The sequence below is a fragment of the Diorhabda carinulata genome, chromosome 8 (assembly GCF_026250575.1).
Source record: "Diorhabda carinulata isolate Delta chromosome 8, icDioCari1.1, whole genome shotgun sequence".
Taxonomy (NCBI): domain Eukaryota; kingdom Metazoa; phylum Arthropoda; class Insecta; order Coleoptera; family Chrysomelidae; genus Diorhabda; species Diorhabda carinulata.
Window position 1 is genome coordinate 14,731,725 of NC_079467.1, and position 18,649 is coordinate 14,750,373.

At 34.1% G+C, this 18,649-nt stretch overlaps 1 protein-coding gene across 1 annotated transcript in view; it reads left to right on the forward strand.

Moving 5' to 3' along the window:
- LOC130896946 (ionotropic receptor 25a) overlaps positions 1 to 18,649 on the forward strand; it is a 49,970-nt gene that overhangs the window by 19,659 nt on the left and 11,662 nt on the right. Inside the window, exons 5-8 of the mRNA XM_057805368.1 lie at positions 1,057 to 1,266; positions 10,204 to 10,324; positions 13,492 to 13,722; positions 14,799 to 15,181. Coding sequence (XP_057661351.1) covers positions 1,057 to 1,266; positions 10,204 to 10,324; positions 13,492 to 13,722; positions 14,799 to 15,181 — 945 coding nt within the window. The remainder of the gene's footprint in view (positions 1 to 1,056; positions 1,267 to 10,203; positions 10,325 to 13,491; positions 13,723 to 14,798; positions 15,182 to 18,649) is intronic.

Consider the following 18,649-nt stretch of genomic DNA (forward strand, 5'->3'; position numbering starts at 1 on the left):
TGAGGCCTATAACGTAGAAAAGACGGATCGTATATCACAGCATTATTTTCACTTCATCTACTCACTACCGAATTTTTTGTATCAAGTTCCCGAACACCCTTTATATATATCCATACAAGTCACTCTATATTGGGAGTATCAGATTGTTAGTGTTAGCTTACTCGAAGTTCATCTCTGTTCCAAAGGTGTAGATAAGGAGGAATCCTTTTATTGAATTAATGTTTGCTCCGACAAATAATGTATTTGACTACACTGGACCCTTTGAAGCATACTTCTTGAGGCATAGAAATCGGCTCAATTCTTTACCCTTGTGTAGCTTTATTTCTTTTCTGCACATGGAACAATTTTTTGATCGAGGTAGTTTTTCTTAGACCATGAGTCTTTCTATACAAAATTCTTTGTCTTTGAGGACGTCTTTCGTTAACCTATGGATGTTCCTGTCATTAGTAGTTATTTTAACTAACGAGTTGGGTTAGGGAGAAAGATAATTTTTTATGAAATGTGATATGCTCCCATAATCAAGGATAGATCTGAGTGAGCTCCTCTGGGAAAGCGGACTATGGACGAGACGATTTTTTCTTATTGTACGAAGTCCCTCTCTATCTATCTAGAAATAGGTCCCTTTCATTTAATTTATAACTCCAGTTAGAAAAGCCGAACTGGAAATCAATCGAAACAACTATTGATAATTCCATAAGTACTGATTTCCGACATCTGGAGCCTCGATAAATGGATTTTTTGACCTCAAAATCTCCACATGTTTTCATGATTCTAAACTAGGCAGATACGGTAAAATATGCATAACATTCAACAATCATGTACTGTACTTTCATGCATTAACAAATAAACTAAAATAAATTTTAAAATATCCGTTAATATGAAACATAAACGTTGTTGTTATTTAATCATTTTCAGGATAATTATTTTCCATAGTACCGATTCAATAGGAGAGAAAAAAAATGATGATTATGATTATATAAAAGCTTCGGACCTGGTATCATGAACATTTATGAAATGAATCAATTCTTCTCTCTTAATTCTTAATCTTATTTGCAGAAAGTTTGCCTGGCATGCTATAACTCAAGATGACGGGGAAATTAAATGTATTTGTAAAAACGCTACTATTTTGTTTGTTAAACCTTTACCCAATGCTAATTACCAAGATAGATTGGGAACTATGCGAAGAACGTATCAGTTAAATACTGAACCCATCATAACTTCAGCCTTTTATTTCGATCTTTTTCTTCATTCGTTCATAGCAGTCAAGTAAGTATCTGAACTGCTAACTCTTATACATCTTATGCTTTTATAATTTCCTAGAATTACACAAGAACATTCAACAAATAATTTCTTTCTTGTATACAGGATGGTTTAATTAAGTGTAAAAATCATGAGCCTAAAATTTGTAGACATGAAACATAATGATTACAAAAATTATCTATTTTGAGATTAGATCAGAATATAAAATATATTATTTCATTAGTTTCTTCAAGACTATTTTTTCCACAATACTTTGTCAAGATATAAACCTTGTCTCTATCCACATCACATCATTTGGTAAAATAATTTTTATAATTTGAATCGCTTGTCAAGCATAATATTTTGAATTTATATGTCACGAAATAGTACATAAATATTTTACATTTATGCCGTTTAGACAATAATTTTTTTTGGCAAAAACACAGACAAAAGATTAGCAGAGTACTGTTTTTTACATTTATACCTACTTCGTCCTATTCACTAAAAACCATTGCCCAGTCTAATTCGTATTTTACCGCGAAAACATGCAAAAAATCGAGTTTTTCTCTGTTCAAATCGCTAAAATTTAGCGTCTAATAAATATTCTTTCATGAAATGTCGCATTCTTGAACTATTACTGAGAGCAACAAAAGTTATTAGAAATACTCAAAACACTATTCATTTAAGCGGGGAATTTCTGAGTTCTTTTTTCATTTTTTCGACTTTATTTTTTCAATTTTCAAAGAAGGGTGGCGTTGAACCTTAAGATTTGTTTCTGTCTATACATAAAATATTACCATCTCCGCAAATTCGCTAATTGGGTGTTGTGCTTGGAAGCGATATGTACTGGCATAGTCACGTGGCCGATTTAGCCAAGGCATCTTCACAAAAACTTGGAGCCAAAAAGCTATATACCCCACAGTAGCTTCTAACCGTCTACAAGTCCAAGATTCGTAGATCTTTGGAATTCTGCTTACTTCTGCTTACTCTCTTGTGCTTGCTTTTTACATAAAAAAATGAGAAAAGTTGTGTGAGCAAGTTTTGAGTTTTTTATTGCGCAATACCTAATAGTTGCAGCTATATAAATCCATTAGGCAACAAAAGACAGCGACTTATAGATGAGCGCTGATACCGCGTGACTGCTGACTTCTTTTTGAAAGAGGTTTCAACACATTAATTTCATTCGATACAGATAGATCACGTGCTTCCATTCTACCAACAGGAAACATGAGAACTGTCCAATAGAGCCGCATTTTTATAAAACTGACACTGCGTATGAAATATGTCAATACAGCATAATTCTGTCAGTATAAAAAATTTTATACCTCCAAAGTGTTCTGTGAGTTTCATTACAAGTTAAGATAATTACTGTAGTCAACCTGGATTTCGTTTCCTTAAGCACTATCCAAGCACTGATCTTGGTACGATTATTTTGTAATAATATGATAAATCTTTGTGCAAATGATAAATAATATTTCTCAGATTCCAGCCAAACCGTTTTTTTAAATAAACGAAAAAGTTGAAGATGAGACATTGCTAATTCCGACATAGTTCATTACGATATATCTTTGAACCGAACTTTGTCATATGTTTAAATTGAAATCGAAACAAAACTGTTACAAATATAAATAACATTCGTTGATTAAGGATTTAGCTTGGTTAAAAATTACACAGCTACGGAAAATGGATGTTTTCTTCTTCGAAAATAAAATCATCAGACTTGAAGTATTTTCTTGAGTTAATTTGATCGCATTGCTTTATTTTACATGTGATATCATCGTCGAGATCATAAAGTGCATTTTCAACTTGTATTTTCTTTGTATTTGATAACTTCAGAATCTTTCTGAATCACTTTCATGTCAGTACGTTTGTTTTCGTTTCTTTTTCTTTGCCGAAAATTTCTTATGCATTTACTCCTTTACCATAGCTTGTTTGTTGTTAATTTTGGAGTATCATCGGTTTTCTTCTGCTACTTCTGTCAGTCTTCAGATAAAACAGCTACCCAAAATATTATCTTTAGTATTTTTATTTTGTATATTTTAGGTCTTAGATAGTTTCCAAAATAAATATTTTTTGAAGGATCAAAAAGCTTATGACGGAATACCTAATTTAGGAATTTGATCGAATGTGATTCTTGATGAAATATTTTTTCGGTTTTTAATAATTGGAAGGATGAATAAAACCATTTCAATAGAGTAGTCAGCAACCTTTTTTTTCACATATGGGTGATTCCGTTCTAACTGTGATATTCAATGTCCTGTATTGTTTTTTTGTACTAGTCATTAATTAATAATCAATTAATAAAAATTTTGTGTTAATTGAATAATTCTTAAGATATTTAAACATTATTTTTATACAATATAACTTGCCACTTAAAGAAAACTTATACTACATCACTTGAATGTCAGTACCGTGTCATGTCCATTCCTAGAATTTACCGATAAATTATTAATTTTTTTGTCGTAACAAATGATTTAAACTAATTACCTTATAAATTCTAATGTTTATGATCAAACTGAGGAAAATTGATGCACTTGTTGTTTAATATCTTAAGTTACCATGTCAGTACCGTGTCATGTCCATTCCTAGAATTTACCGATAAATTATTAATTTTTTTTGTCGTAACAAATGATTTAAACTAATTACCTTATAAATTCTAATGTTTATGATCAAACTGAGGAAAATTGATGCACTTGTTGTTTAATATCTTAAGTTACCATGTCAGTACCGTGGATAAATGAGTCAGTACCGTGGAACTCAAAATCCGACATTTGTGTCTTGCTCGTGATACTTTGAAGTTGTAGTAAATTCCTCTTAGAGTTTTATTTTTACAGTAAAATAGATGAATAATATGCATAAAAAAGTTAGAAAAGTTAAATTTTAAAATCTTGAAATTTTGAATACAAAAAATCACAGTTAGAACGGAATCACCCATATATAGAAGATTAAAAAATGGTGAACAACTCATCTACAGACCTAATGGGAAAAAACGACAATCTGCTTCGGCAACTGAAGCACGATTGAAATGAATTCTTTCATCACGCTGCTACTTTTGATTCAATATAACTGAATTTTGGGAGCAATGGGTGGAATACTGTATCAGCGTTCTTTTTTCCGAAAATGTTTTTTTCTTGATATTAGTCTTGAGTAAATAAATAATCATCAATGTAGTTACGCCCAAGCAACTAAAGTTGCTTCTGATTATATAAGGAGTAATTTTCACGAAGCAAATCAGAATTCAAATTAGTATAATGACATCAAATAGTTTTGAAATTATTTTTATCAATCAAAAAAGTTGTTACAAAATTATTAATCTACAGTCTGAATTAAAGAAGTTTCTTATTAATACATTTCATTAATTTTTCTCCAGAAGTCAACAATTCATATTTTATGATTGATAAGTACTTCAAGAAACCTTTCGGGTGGAGTGAAACATTGCATTTCTTAATTTTCACAAGCATTTTAATTTCACACGAATTAGGCGTCGCGACCAGGAACCGTCGCTAACATCTAGTTATTATAGTGCGTTTTTTATTTATTTGTGTTTTTAATGTATTTAATCATGGCTTAACAGGAAAGTACAAAAATTGTGTACGAACTTTTAATTAATGAATTACAACGTTTGAAAAATGTTAAAAAAAGTGTAAAGGTCCGTGATTGGATAAAAAAACGAAATACTGTGCCACTAATAATATATGTAAAGAACTATCTTTAGAAGATCTAAGTGTGATCTAAGTGTGATTCGACAAGATGTGATTCGAATTATTTTTCTCTTGGAATTATTGATAAAGAAGAATTTGAGCACTAAACTTTTACACCTGGTTCTTGGAGAGGAGAATCTAAAAGTAATGGACTTATCCAGTTGCAGCCATTATCTCCAAGGTTTTTCGATCGCAGTGCAATAGAACTTAAGAAATTATTACTGTAATTATTTCAATAGAATTGGAGCAGTGTTATGGCTAAATGAAATAATTCTTTGGTATTATGAATGCCACAACTAAAACGATTTCAATAAATTAACTATGCAAAGAAAAATAAAATAAATTGTTTATCTATTATTGAATTTTATTTTGTTGCACTTCAACTCATTTTATAAATAAAAAACAAACTTAAAGTCATAACAAACTCGTTACATAAATAAAAATAAATAAACAAACTTAAGTGAAAAATACTTAAATACTTTTTAGAGAGAATCTGAAGAATGAGAATATACCGATGATAAATAAGAATCCCAACTATCCTTTTTGTGATTAGGTTGAGCTATTTCTGATTTATCCCTTGGTTGCAGTTCAGTTAAATGTGATTTTGAGTAATTTTCGGTTGATAGTGATCATGGTTCCTTTGCATTTCACATTCGATTAGACATTATTTACATTTGGAGTTTAACTGCTCTCAAAGTCTCCATGTTGTTTAGCTGTTTGGCCAAATTTTAGCACCAAATGTCAAACTCTGTTTCTAAAGATAATTTTTTTTGAATGCTACCTAACTTATTAATGGCTTTTCCGATATATGATGGTGGAGGACATTGATTTTGCGTCGCCTCTTTTTTGATTGAGCTGTCTTGATGGAAGTTTCAATATTTCACCAGACTCTTTTTCGTTTGACAAATTTACTTCGACTTGATTATTTAAAACACAATTGCCTTTGTCTTCTAATTGCTTTAATGTATTGTCACATTGAACTGGTGAACTATAAGGATTAGATACATAATAAAAATAAATAAAATAAATAAAAATAAATATTTTTTAGAGTTATTTATTTTTTTTAATTCTTGATAATAAGCTGATCTAATATTTTTAATCTTCTGGACTACTTCACGAATGCCAAAACCATCGATACTCATTTCATCGCACATTTTTTTAAGGCTCTATCTCTTGTATCTCTGTCTTTGTACACTTCAGAATTTATTTTCCACAAACATTCCGTAACAAATTGAATTGTTTGTTTTGTATTCATTCTGTACACTGACATTTTGAATGCTGATGTAGGAAATGTTATTAATTATTATTATATATAAATAAAATGTATGAATTTATTTAACTAATGAAGTATAGTAAATTTTTATTAATTCACTCGTACAAAAAGTGACATGAATACGTATATATAAGCTAGAAACTTAACATTTGTTGGGTGTTGGGTGTTACGACTAAACCGGTCGTGTTCACTTCAACATGCCGGAGTAATTACGACCGATCTATTTTTGGTCGTTGACGACTCCCACTACCACGACTACCATACCAGTTCACACCAGGTAGTGATCACGACTAACTCTGCTAATAGTAGTATTCTCGCCCAGCTTACGACTCCGTGTGAACCCGCCTTTACACGAGTAAATTGTTTTTACATGATACACACATGATCTAAACAATCCAAAGCAAGTCCATATCTCCTTGTAGAGGCTAGATGTGATTCAAGACAAGAATTCTAAAAAATACACTGAACATATTCCCTCTGGAATTGCAAAAGGTCAATATTAGAACCTAACCTATACAATAGCCACCCTTTAATCATACAAGCATTTAGGGTCCAGAAAAAAATAAGGTTAGCAGTTTTTTTTGGAGTTTATTCGTCTCCTATATGTGGGTATAAATTTGTCGATTAAATCGATTTCTACCATATGAGTTAGAGTCATTCAAAACAAGATTCGCGAATTTCGGGATCTTAAACACAATTTATCGAAACTAAAACCATATCATTGTCTTTTCATCGGACTATATTCAATTTCCCATTTGACACTTACCCCGTACTTCTCAAAAAACTCAATGATATTAATTTTTTTCGTTATAAAATTCAATTTTTCCTGAAAAAAGCAACAGCTTTAGTTGCATTAGAACATAATTTTTTTTCAATTCCATTTTTTGACCATAGTAAAAAAAGCATATAAATAATAGGATTTATTGTGTGCCCCTTTCTTTCTACGAAACAGGAGAACTCAGTGTTTACAGCTGATCCATCAATCCCACTCCTTTTAAAAAGTTAAGAATGTGGGATGGCTTTAATTAGCAAAGATCTTCGTCTTCTATTTCATACTCTTCCAGGTGTAGTGCTCCGGAGTTCCACACTTCGAGAGAATGTGGATAGAGGCTTCGTCATCCGTGCAACAAAACCTGCACGCCGCAGTATCTGCTAAGTCTAGCTGCGTCTTCAGGTGTTTGTTGGGGCGACAGTGCTCCGATAAAACTCTGTAGATTATTCTTACTTAGGTTGATACAATCAACAGATCTGTTTCCCAGAAGAGTCTTTGCCTGTCTCAGCCTCTGTAGATTATCTCAATAATTGGTTTTGTTCCTATCTACCTTCTTTTCCAGTGCTTATTCAATTGTTCTGTAGATGATACCACAGAGGGATTAGAGTTCCATGAAAGGCTTATCTGTCCCCGATTTAGCGAGCTTATCAGCTATTTAATTTTCCTTCAATCCGGTGTGTTCTGGAATCCATTGTAGGCTAATTTTATTTTTCTTGCCTATGCATCATAAAAAAATAATTTGTATTTACGATCACCATAACCTCGCAGTAAAGACGATTATGGAGATCTCAGTTCAATACTTAGAAAAAGAAAGTTGAAGGCTTCCAAAATCGCAAGGAATATCGCAAATCAATGACGAAAATGAAGTGATTGAAAAGAGAAGAGTATGTAGAATATTGTGGAAAAAAGAATTGAGAAATTTCAACTTTTCATGATATATCATGTTCAACGCGTGGAGTAGGTATAAGGTGCACTTCTACATTTTGTAACAAGTCTAAGGACTCATGGTTGTTCAATGTAGATTGGTGACGGAAGGCACAGTGTGTGTCGTATTCAAAGACAAAGATTGTTCAAGGTTGACTGGTGATCGAAGGCAGGAAAGGTAACGATTTCATTAGATAACGGTTTCATTTCACCGTCGATAACGGTAGCTCAAATGTGTATGTAATATGTTTGGTATCTTCTTTGGAACATTGGATAGCAAAAACTTTTACCAATAACAGAGATAAATATCATTTTATAAAGAAAGAAGACATGGTATTTTTTAACAGTTTTCTGCAGCATAACTTAAGATTCCATCGCATTTTTTCATAGCAAGAGCTTTCAAACATTATTTAGAGCCGGTATACAAATACAACAGTAAGGAATGCAAAAAAGCTGGCAATCTTCCTGTCAATAGCTAGACCCTTTCCTAGGTTTTGATGAGCTGAACCTATTTATTCCAGAAAGAGCCAATGTGACACTTGTTGTTAATATAACTCTCGTATACAGGTATGAAATGGTCAAAAACCAGAATATAAAAGACAAAACAAAGAGTGCAAAAAATTTGTGGTTCACATATTTCCACATATTATCTACAAGCTGTCAAGTTGTGCTCTCAGTTACAGGCTAGACAACTTTATTAACACATTCACGACCACTTGGCACATATATGTGACGCATAGTTTTTCTCAGAAACTACAGTCACATATGACTTTATTGCGTTTGAATGCAAATCATTTCCTGACAGTCCAGAGGCGAGGGACGCAATTTGACTACGGCTTCTATTCACGTCTGGCGCTCACTTGTGTCACACGGTTTCGGAATCGGACGGACCATATATACAGAAAAGAAAATCCTCCAACAGTTGTAACTACAAAACTAAAGAAGGGTAATCTTATATGGAAAAGAAAGAGACAGATGAAAGTTTTTAAATGGCACGATTATCAAGATGTTCTTATTATTTCAAGTAAACATAAGTCAGGGATGGCTGAAGTAACTACACAAAAGGAAGTAAAGAAATTTAAACCTGAAATGGTAGCTGCGTATAACAAGTATATGTCCGGTGTTGACAGAGCAGTCCAAATGACTTCGTATTATTTACACCAAGAAAAAGTATTAGTTGGTACATGAAAGTGTTCTTTCATATTGTGGACCTAAGCATATGGAACGGAAATAGGTTGCTAAATAAAATCAATAAAAAAATTGTCCTTTTGCAAGTAAAAAGTTCAAAACAAAAATCAAATATATAATTTTCCACATGAAGAAGAAAAGAGAAAAAGGTGTAGATTATGCAGCCAACAAAAAAAAGGAGCACGATCTGGTATTCCTGTGTGGCATGTGAGGACAATAAAGGTAGTTCTATAGAATTATATCCGTCTCTATGCTTTGGCATATGGAACAAAAATGTAAAACAGGATCTATTGAAAAAATCAATGTTCCATTCGTTCTCTTACATTTCTAGTTTTTCATTTGAGTACTTTTCTTAAAAATTATGAGTTTTTTTACAAACGTATACATTCAAAAAGCATATGTTGTCTTCAATTTTGAGCATAAAATCCTAAAATATGTAACATTTACTTCAAAATATTAAGTCACATTATTGTGACATGTGGTTTATTTTGATAATATTTTACCTTAAACCAACGACACAAATTAGTGACCTTACATAATAACACACAAAAAAAAGATAAAGTAACGCCAAAAACTAAAACAAGCAAAAATATTTTTTTCTAAAGTTATTTTACACGAGAAAAAATTAGTTGGTCTATATAGCATCGCCAACTTTAGGAACAGCGGTCGTGAACGTGTTAAACAACAGATATATGCGCACATACTTAAACGATATATAATCTAGAGTCTACTTCTAACTCTGGTCTATCTGCTTTCATACTTATTTCATATATTATACATAATATTGGGTAAGATGCTAGACGTTTTTGTTGTTCAAAAATGATCAATTATTGTAACAGAAACTCATTGACTCATTGAGTTATCACGCACATTAACAATTAGAAAATGGATGTAAAATATGAATATTGTTAAATAGAAAACAGAAATACTTTATCACAATTGTTTCCTTCTCAACAATTTATATTTGCCAGATTTGACAAGGTCAACCAGTAGAGTACAATTCGGAAATCTCTCAAACAAATAACATGTTTATCCGAATTTGCGAATAATTTAAACTTATGATGCTATTCCTACACTATTCTGTAGTATGGACATTTTATTTTTAGGGAAATGATTGCAGATGGCGTTTGGAAAAATGCGGTAACCGATTATATAACTTGCGATGATTACAATGGTAATAATAGCCCTAAAAGAGTGGATTTGGATGTTAAGAAATATTTCAACAAGGTAATTCAATATAAAGGTATTTATATAACTTCTATTGGGCAAATGGTGAAATTTTTCAAAAAAGTTACCATTTAAAATTATTTTCAGCCTGTAGTTTTCTATCGTACTGCATAAGGGTCCCAATCCAGTGTTTCTATGACAGAAGAATTTACTTAATAATACACAATAATGAATAGGCATTACTTCCATTATTATAACATTTCTTCCATAATGTGTGCGGTGTGGGATTGTGAATAATCAATCACGTAATTTGTCCTTAGTTTTCCAATTGCCTCGTGAAGGGCCGAAAATTCTTGAAAACTGCATTTTGAGCACTATTTATTAAGAAATCGAAATGAAATAACTAGAGTTCTAAACTCACTCAGGACTATCCTAACCATTTGTCAGAAAACTAGGTATCTCACCCTTCGGTCCGTCTACCCTAAAGCGTGTTGTCATACGAGTGCTAGTTTAGTTGTTTACAGATACTCGAAACATTCATTTTCATGTAATGAAATCCGAACATTTTCGTGTGTTGATTTCCTGACTCTGACGTGGACTAAACCAACAGCAGTGTGACGATCAACTCGCTTCGACTTTTGGTTATGGAGAATCGTCTCGAGATACCGTGCTTCGCCTGGTTTTCCGAATTCAATCGTGGTCGCACTTCCCTGCAGGATGAATTTCTTAAAGGTTGTCCAAAATCGGCTATTGTGACAGAGAACATATATCCTGTGCATGAATTGATATTGCAAGAACGTCATGTGGCATACCGTGAGATTGACGCATACTTGGGTATTAATTACAAGCGCATACATTCAATATTGCATAAGCATTTGGCTAGCAAAAATATTCATTCACGTTGAATACCGCATAATTTGAAAATCGCTCAAACAAAACTCGTGCTGAGAAAATTAAATCAATGTGCTTCAAAAGACCGTCTATAAGACCGTGTTAGGCGACATGGATCTATGCGTATGAACCCGAAACTAAGCATCAATCGACTGTATGGGTCTTTCAAGAAGAGCCAAATGTACTTGCAAATGGTCGCAAATGGTTTCCGAACAACTAGATATGTCACCACCGTTCCATTAAAGAAACGTAAGACGGTCAATTCTCAATGGAACACCAGTGTTCGAAAAATTTGTGAAACTAATTATTGCAGAAGATGAATCAATCTCTACCATGAAAATGTGAGCTCTCACACATCAGTTTAAACAAAAAGTTTTTGACAGTCAAAACATCGAATTGATGGCTAATACGTGTTTGGCAACCAATGATTTCTTCGTATTCCTGCAGATCAAAAATAAATTATGAGGTCAACGTTTTTCTACATCTGAAGAAGCAGTTGACGCGTTCAAATCATATGTTTTGGGGTTACCTCAATAGAAATAATGCTTCGACAATTGCTTCAAACGCATGCAAAAATCTATTGATTTCAATGGATAATATTCCGAAAAATCATATCCAATTATAAATATTTGTTTTTATTTGTCTATATCAAAACTTGAGTAGCACATAAATACTGGTAAATTTAAATTTAATTAATGGCGCATAATTTGAATTATTTGAAATTAGTTCATACTCGTACGTCAGAACAAAAAGGTTTCAAATTTATGTTTTTGTTTATATTTCTCAAAATAGCATTTTTTCTTTTATTTCGTCCGGTTCCGAGGCAGGCTGTCGGTTCTATGAGCATATAAGTTTTTTCTTACTTCAGGCAGGGTGCTAACCTAACCTGGGAACCTTCCTTCCATTCCAACCAACAACTATGCAGGCGGAATGGGAATGGAAAGAACGGGAAGATCATACACTGATGCAGTGTTTGTTATAAGACAGATGTCAGAGAAGTCAATCGAATACAACAAACCAGCCTACATGTGTTTCATAGATCTGCGAAACACATTTGACCGGGTTCAGTTAGAGGATGTTACACATTTACTCTATGACAGACAAGTACCCCATACCTTAATCAAAGTAATAGAGAATCTATACAGCGCGAACAAAATCCAGGCCAGGAAAGAGGAATACTACAGGGTGACTCACTGAGTCCACTCCTTTTCGACATAATTATAAACGAAATAATAAAGCAAGTACGCAGATTGAACGGATACAAAATGGGTAACCGCAATATCACAATCCTATGCTATGATGACGATGCTGTGGTGATTTCAGAAAACGATGACGACCTCCAAAGGCTGCTATATCGCTTTAATTGCAAAACCTCACAATCAAACATCAAAAATACCTCTTAGATGCAAGCTGGTCGTAGACGACAAAATAATCCAGCAAGAAAAGAAATTTAAATATCTGGGTATAGAACTATCCAGATATGGTGATATTGAGACGGAGGTGAAGCAGCGAACAATAAAAGCAGCAAGAGCGGCCAGATGTCTGAACGACACTATATGAAAAAACAAATACATAAGTATTGAGGCCAAATCAAGGACCTGCAAAATTGTAATCAGACCCATAATGACGTACACAGCAGAAACTCGACCTGATACAGCAAAAATAAAAAGGCTCCTGGAAACAAGCGAAATGAAAGTCCTACGAAAAATTACTGGAAAAACGCTCATAGATAGGGAACGTAGGGACGACATAAGGCAAAAATGCAGAATGGAAGGCCACAAAAAGATAGATTGATAATCTTACCATCAATTGAGGCCATAGTCATGCTGCGAAGAATGAACAGGCAATCTGCCTAAAATAGAATAAGAAGAGGAAGAAGAAGAAGAGGCATTTTTTCAAGATACAGTATCACAAAAGATGAAATTTTGAAAACTATTATGAAAAAAATAATAAATCTGGAAAATAATCCTTCATTTATAATAACAACCTAAATAAAAACTGTTGTCAAATTACAAGACACAGCTTCTTATTAAATAACATGGACGAGAGAAAAGAGTTCAAAACGAAAAATATTCAGATTAAGGAATAAAAAAAACATGTGAATTTGATTTGGCAACAATAAGATCTTGAGATTTTTTTATAAATTCAAAACATTTAACGAATATTCCTCATTTGTCAAACTTTTAACGGTTCTGATGGCAAGAGTATCATACCAAAATACAATAATTTGAAAAAAAAGTTGAAGTAATGTATTCTTATTTAATTATTTTTAATTTTGTACTATCTATTTGGTTTCTATGGTTAGATTTCAAATTTTTGGATATTTTTTGTTTTAGGAAAACTCCGAACCGTTCACGTACGGTCCTTTATTGGTAGTGTCGAATGGCTTGAGTTACATGGATTTCCAGATGGTTCTTTCTTCTGTTGGTGTTCGAGAAGGCGCTTCTGACAAGTCTCTTTCTCTCGGTACTTGGAATTCAGGTTTTGATAATAATCTGACACTTGCCAATTCCAAGGCTATGATTAATTTAACCGCCGATGTCGTTTATAGAATAGTCGTTGTTGAGGTAAATATTTTGATATATTTTTGGTAATGAAATACATCATACAAGCGTATCTCTGTACAACACTATTAGAGCGAAAAAGAAGCGAAAACGATTATGTGACGTAGATAACATTAACGAATGGATATCACAGCGTAAAAAACAATGGAACCAACATATAAGTCGAATGACCAATGATAGACTGGTAAAAATAGCGAGAGATAAATCACCAAACGGAACATAGAGCGGAGGTCGACTAAGAAAGATGAGAAAATATATCGAAGAAAGAACAGAAAAAATTTCTGTGCACAAAATTCTTATTCAAATTATTTTGAAATAATCTATTCCCAGTGGAATAACGACAAAAATTATCGTGAAAATTTGGTTTCATTTTGTAGCATGTTGATCTACACATCATCCGCTGAGAACAAATAATATCTGAGCAAACACACATCTCAAGCAATTTATATAGAGCTTTTCTTCTACAAATTCTCTGATTTATTTCAAATTGAGCTGATATTATCAGTTCACCTATTCTTCCTTTGATATGGTGAATCATACGGAATGATAAGCTGAGACAGTCATCCAGCTCATTGTATTCTTACCCAAAATACACTTGTCAATACAAATATTAACCACGATTTTGATCACTGCGCATTAATAAAAAAAGTAAATATTTCCTCAAACTTTCCAGTCATTTGCCAAATAAGCTGAACCGTTTTATTGCCGTAAAACAACTTCTGATTTGAATAAATTTAAATGGGACGTAAAATTAAATGAGCTACACTTAAATGAGTTTAAATTATCTGAGATTTCACGCAGTAGGAACACCACTTATATCTCTTATCAACCATATATACGATTGTACAATCTAAAATACGAGGATATATTGAAGAATTTTAGCCTACTATAGAATCAAACAAAATTTCAGTCTCGAAATATTTTATTACTCAATATATTTTCCTCTTAATTATTATTGCGCTTCGTCCTTTGGCAGTAATGTGTGATATAACTGAGAAAACCTTAATTGAAATGTGTTACTGAGAATTATTTTCCAAGTACATGCTCAGAATAATAAAATACATTGAAACATTTTTCAGCAAAAACCATTCGTATTCAAGGACGATAACGCCCCTAAAAAATTCAATGGATATTGTATAGACCTTATAAACAAAATAGCTGAAATATTAAAATTCGATTATGACTTAATTGCCATTGATAAATATGGTGCAATGGATGACAATGGCAAATGGGATGGTATGGTAAGGGAATTGATCGAAAAAAGGGCAGATGTAGCTTTGGGAGCGATGTCGGTGATGGCCGAAAGAGAAAACGTCATGGATTTCACGGTGCCGTATTATGATTTAGTAGGGATTACCATTTTGATGAAGTTACCTGAAACTTCTACTAGCTTGTTCAAGTTTCTGACGGTTCTAGAAAATGACGTGTGGTTATGCATATTGGCTGCTTATTTTTTCACCAGGTGAGCTCCAATTAGTTTATCATAATATGATTTAAATGTAACATCCTTCAACCCTCCATATATGGCGTGGAGAAAAATAATATGATCGGTGACGTCGGTCTAACATTCCTACTTTGTGGTCTTCCTGCATAATCAACAAAGATTTAATAAACTACGTAAAATAAGCCCTATTGGAAATTTTACGGTGCTACATGATGATGCAGACCCTCCGTAAACAGTATCTAACTTCACTTTCATGCAAAAAAAATAATTAATGCCTTAATTTGTTTCATTTTCAAACAAATCTGCACGACTCAGTTACACGTGGCTGAAATTTTATTGAGAATCTCTCACCACATGCGTAAACATATATTACATCAATTAAATTTATAAGTTCTGACATTTTCAGACTTGTCATACAACTCTCGTATATATATTGGCGAGTAAAAAATTGAGGTCACCTTAAAATTTTCATGTTCTTTGAAAGTTTACGTTTTCAGAGAGTATTCACAAACTGTACATCATAGCATGTGCTTTTGTAAGCTGAATGTGATACTCTATAGTCTATAATAAAGAAAAATTCATTTTAGTCTTGGATTTAATGATTTATTCTAAAAAAGCAACAAATTAACATTTTGGGCGAAATTCAACATTTTGTTGTTAGGGAAGATATGGAACGAACAAAATAAAAAAACTTGACACTAATAAGGTGTATTCCCTCCTCTTGCATTGATGACTGCTTGAAGTCGGCGCGGCACACTTTGAATTGAGTTGAGGATCACATTCTGGTCGATGTTATCGCACTCCTGCAACAGCAATCTTCTCAGCTCCTTGGCAGTTCTTGGTGCTGGTGTATGTCTGCGGATCAATCGTCCAAACTCGTCCCAGATATGTTATATGGGATTTATGTCTGGGCTGCGGGCTGGTCAGTCAAACCGCCTAATCTCTACCTTATCCTGATACTCCCTGACAATTCTGGCTGTATGTGGTCTCGAATTATCTTGCATTATCTTGACAAAGAAGAATTTAACAAAACTGAATCAAGAAAATAAGTTGCGAACATTGTGGTATAAAGGCCCAGCAGCACCTTCAAAAGTTGAAGAAATTCTTAGTGGCCAATTAAATGAAGAAGAAACTTTTTGGGCGAAATTCAACATTTTGTTGTTAGGAAAGATATGGAATGAACAAAAAAAAACTTGACACTAATAACGTGTATTCCCTCCTCTTGCATTGATGACTGCTTAAAGGCGGTGCGACATACTTTGAATTGAGTTGAAGTTCACATTCTGGTTGATGTTATCCCATTCCTGCAATCTTCTCAGCTCCTGGGCAGTTCTTGGTGCTGGTGTGTGTCTGCGGATCAGTCGTCCCGACTCATCCCAGACATGTTCTATGGGATTCATGTCTAGGCTGTGGGCTGGCTAGTCAAACCGCCTAATTTCTACCTCATCTAGATAGTCCTTCACAATTCTGGCTGTATGTGGTCTCGCATTATTTACATAAAAACGCCACGTTCCCCCATAGTCACCATGAAAGGCATAACATGGTCTTCTAGCCCCTCCGTAATGTACCTGTGAGAGGTTAGGGAGCCATTTTCTATGAAGAATAACTCTGTTCGAGCTTGTGCAATGATTCCCGCCCAAACTATAACTGACTCACCGCCAAATTGAAGACGCTCGTCAATGCAAACTTCAGCATATCTTTTCCCGGGTCTTCTCCACACTCGTCGATGTCCATCTGACCCCGCGAGGCCAAAACGCGACTCATCTGAGAACATACCCAGTTCCAATCATCATCATTCCAACTAACGTGATCTCTGTAAAATTTCAATCTTGCAGTCCGATGCTGGCGTTGCAACGGGAGACCTGTAGCCATTTTTTTGCATGACAGTTCAGCAGCATGAAGTCTTCTTCTAACGGTCCATTCACTAACGTTGACGTTTCTCACTTCTTGCAACTGATTTCGCAGTGAAACCGTAGTAGCTGTCCTATTTCGCAAACTTGTGAACACCAAAAAACGGTCATCTTGTTCAGTGGTAACTCTTTTTCGCCCAGACCCTGGTCTTCTAGTGATAAAGCCAGTCTTCAAAAAGCGCTGGTACACCCTTTGCACACCACAAAGATTAGTACCAACAATTTTTGCAGTTTCACGTTGCCCCCGACCATCTTGTAAAAGCGCAACAATTTTTGCCATAACAATCGGATCTAAAGGCATTATGGGCCTGTTAAATCACTACACTTTACAATCGTTAGGTTTTACACAAAGAATCAACAGCTAACTGGAAAATAGGCAAGGGAAATGTACGCAAATGCACATTTTTCATCAAAGTCGTACTCTAATACATCGAATGACATTATTCGCAAATTTTGAAGTGACCTCAATTTTTTGCTTGCCAAAAATGTCGTCTTTTAGTTTAAAATCATAATTTTAAGAACCCTTGTGTTTGTGGATAAACACAAAATTCAGAATATTATCAGTTCAAGTATCCCTTTGAATGACTCAATTACTTGAAATAAATGGCATAAAACTACTGTTTGAACGTGAATGTGTCACGTGAAAAGCTACAATGATACAACTGGTACAAACAAACTGGAACAAATGGTAGTCAGAAGAGGCAAGGTCTGGGCTATAAGGCGGATGAGGTAAAACTTCCCATCCACTGTTTTCCAAATAGTTCTTAACCAGAATAGCAGCGTGGGGCCGAGCGTTGTCGTGATGGAAAATTATTGCCTCGTGTCTGGTCGCAAATTCGGGGCATTTTTCGGCTACTACTCTCTTCAAACGGATTAATTGTATTCGGTAGCGTTCTCCATTGATGGTTTCATCCGGATTTAGCAGCTCATAATACAGCACACCCATCTGATCCCACCAAATAGAGAGCATTATCTTCGCGCCATGGATATTCGGCTTTGCCGTTGAATTGGCTGGTTGGCCGGATTTCACATACGATTTTTTGCGCTTGGGGTTATCATAATGAATCTATTTTTCATCACCAGTAACATTCCGATGCAAAAATGACTTCCTTCTGTGGCGTTCCAGCAGCATTTCGGACATGCAAAACCGCCTTTCGACCTCTCTCGGCTTGATTTCATGTGGAACCCAATTTCCTTGCTTTTGAATATAATCAGCTGCTTTTAAACGTTTTGAAATGGTTGCTTGAGTGACACCCAAAGATTCTGCGAGCTCCTCTTGTGTTTGGCAACAATCTTCATCGAGTAATGCTTCCAGTTCTTCATCTTCAAACTTTTTTGACTGCCCAAGACGTTCATCGTCTTCCAAGCCAAAATCACCACTTTTAAATCGTGCAAACCACTTTTGGTACGGTACGTGCGCTCAGCTAGAGCATGTTCACCATAAACTTCCACCAAAATACGATGACATTCATCAGCATTTTTCTTCATATTTAAGTAATGAAGAAGAATTCCCGCTCAAAAACACTTTTTCAGAGACAAAGTTCGACATAAATGATGGAAAAAAATTATTACTGCG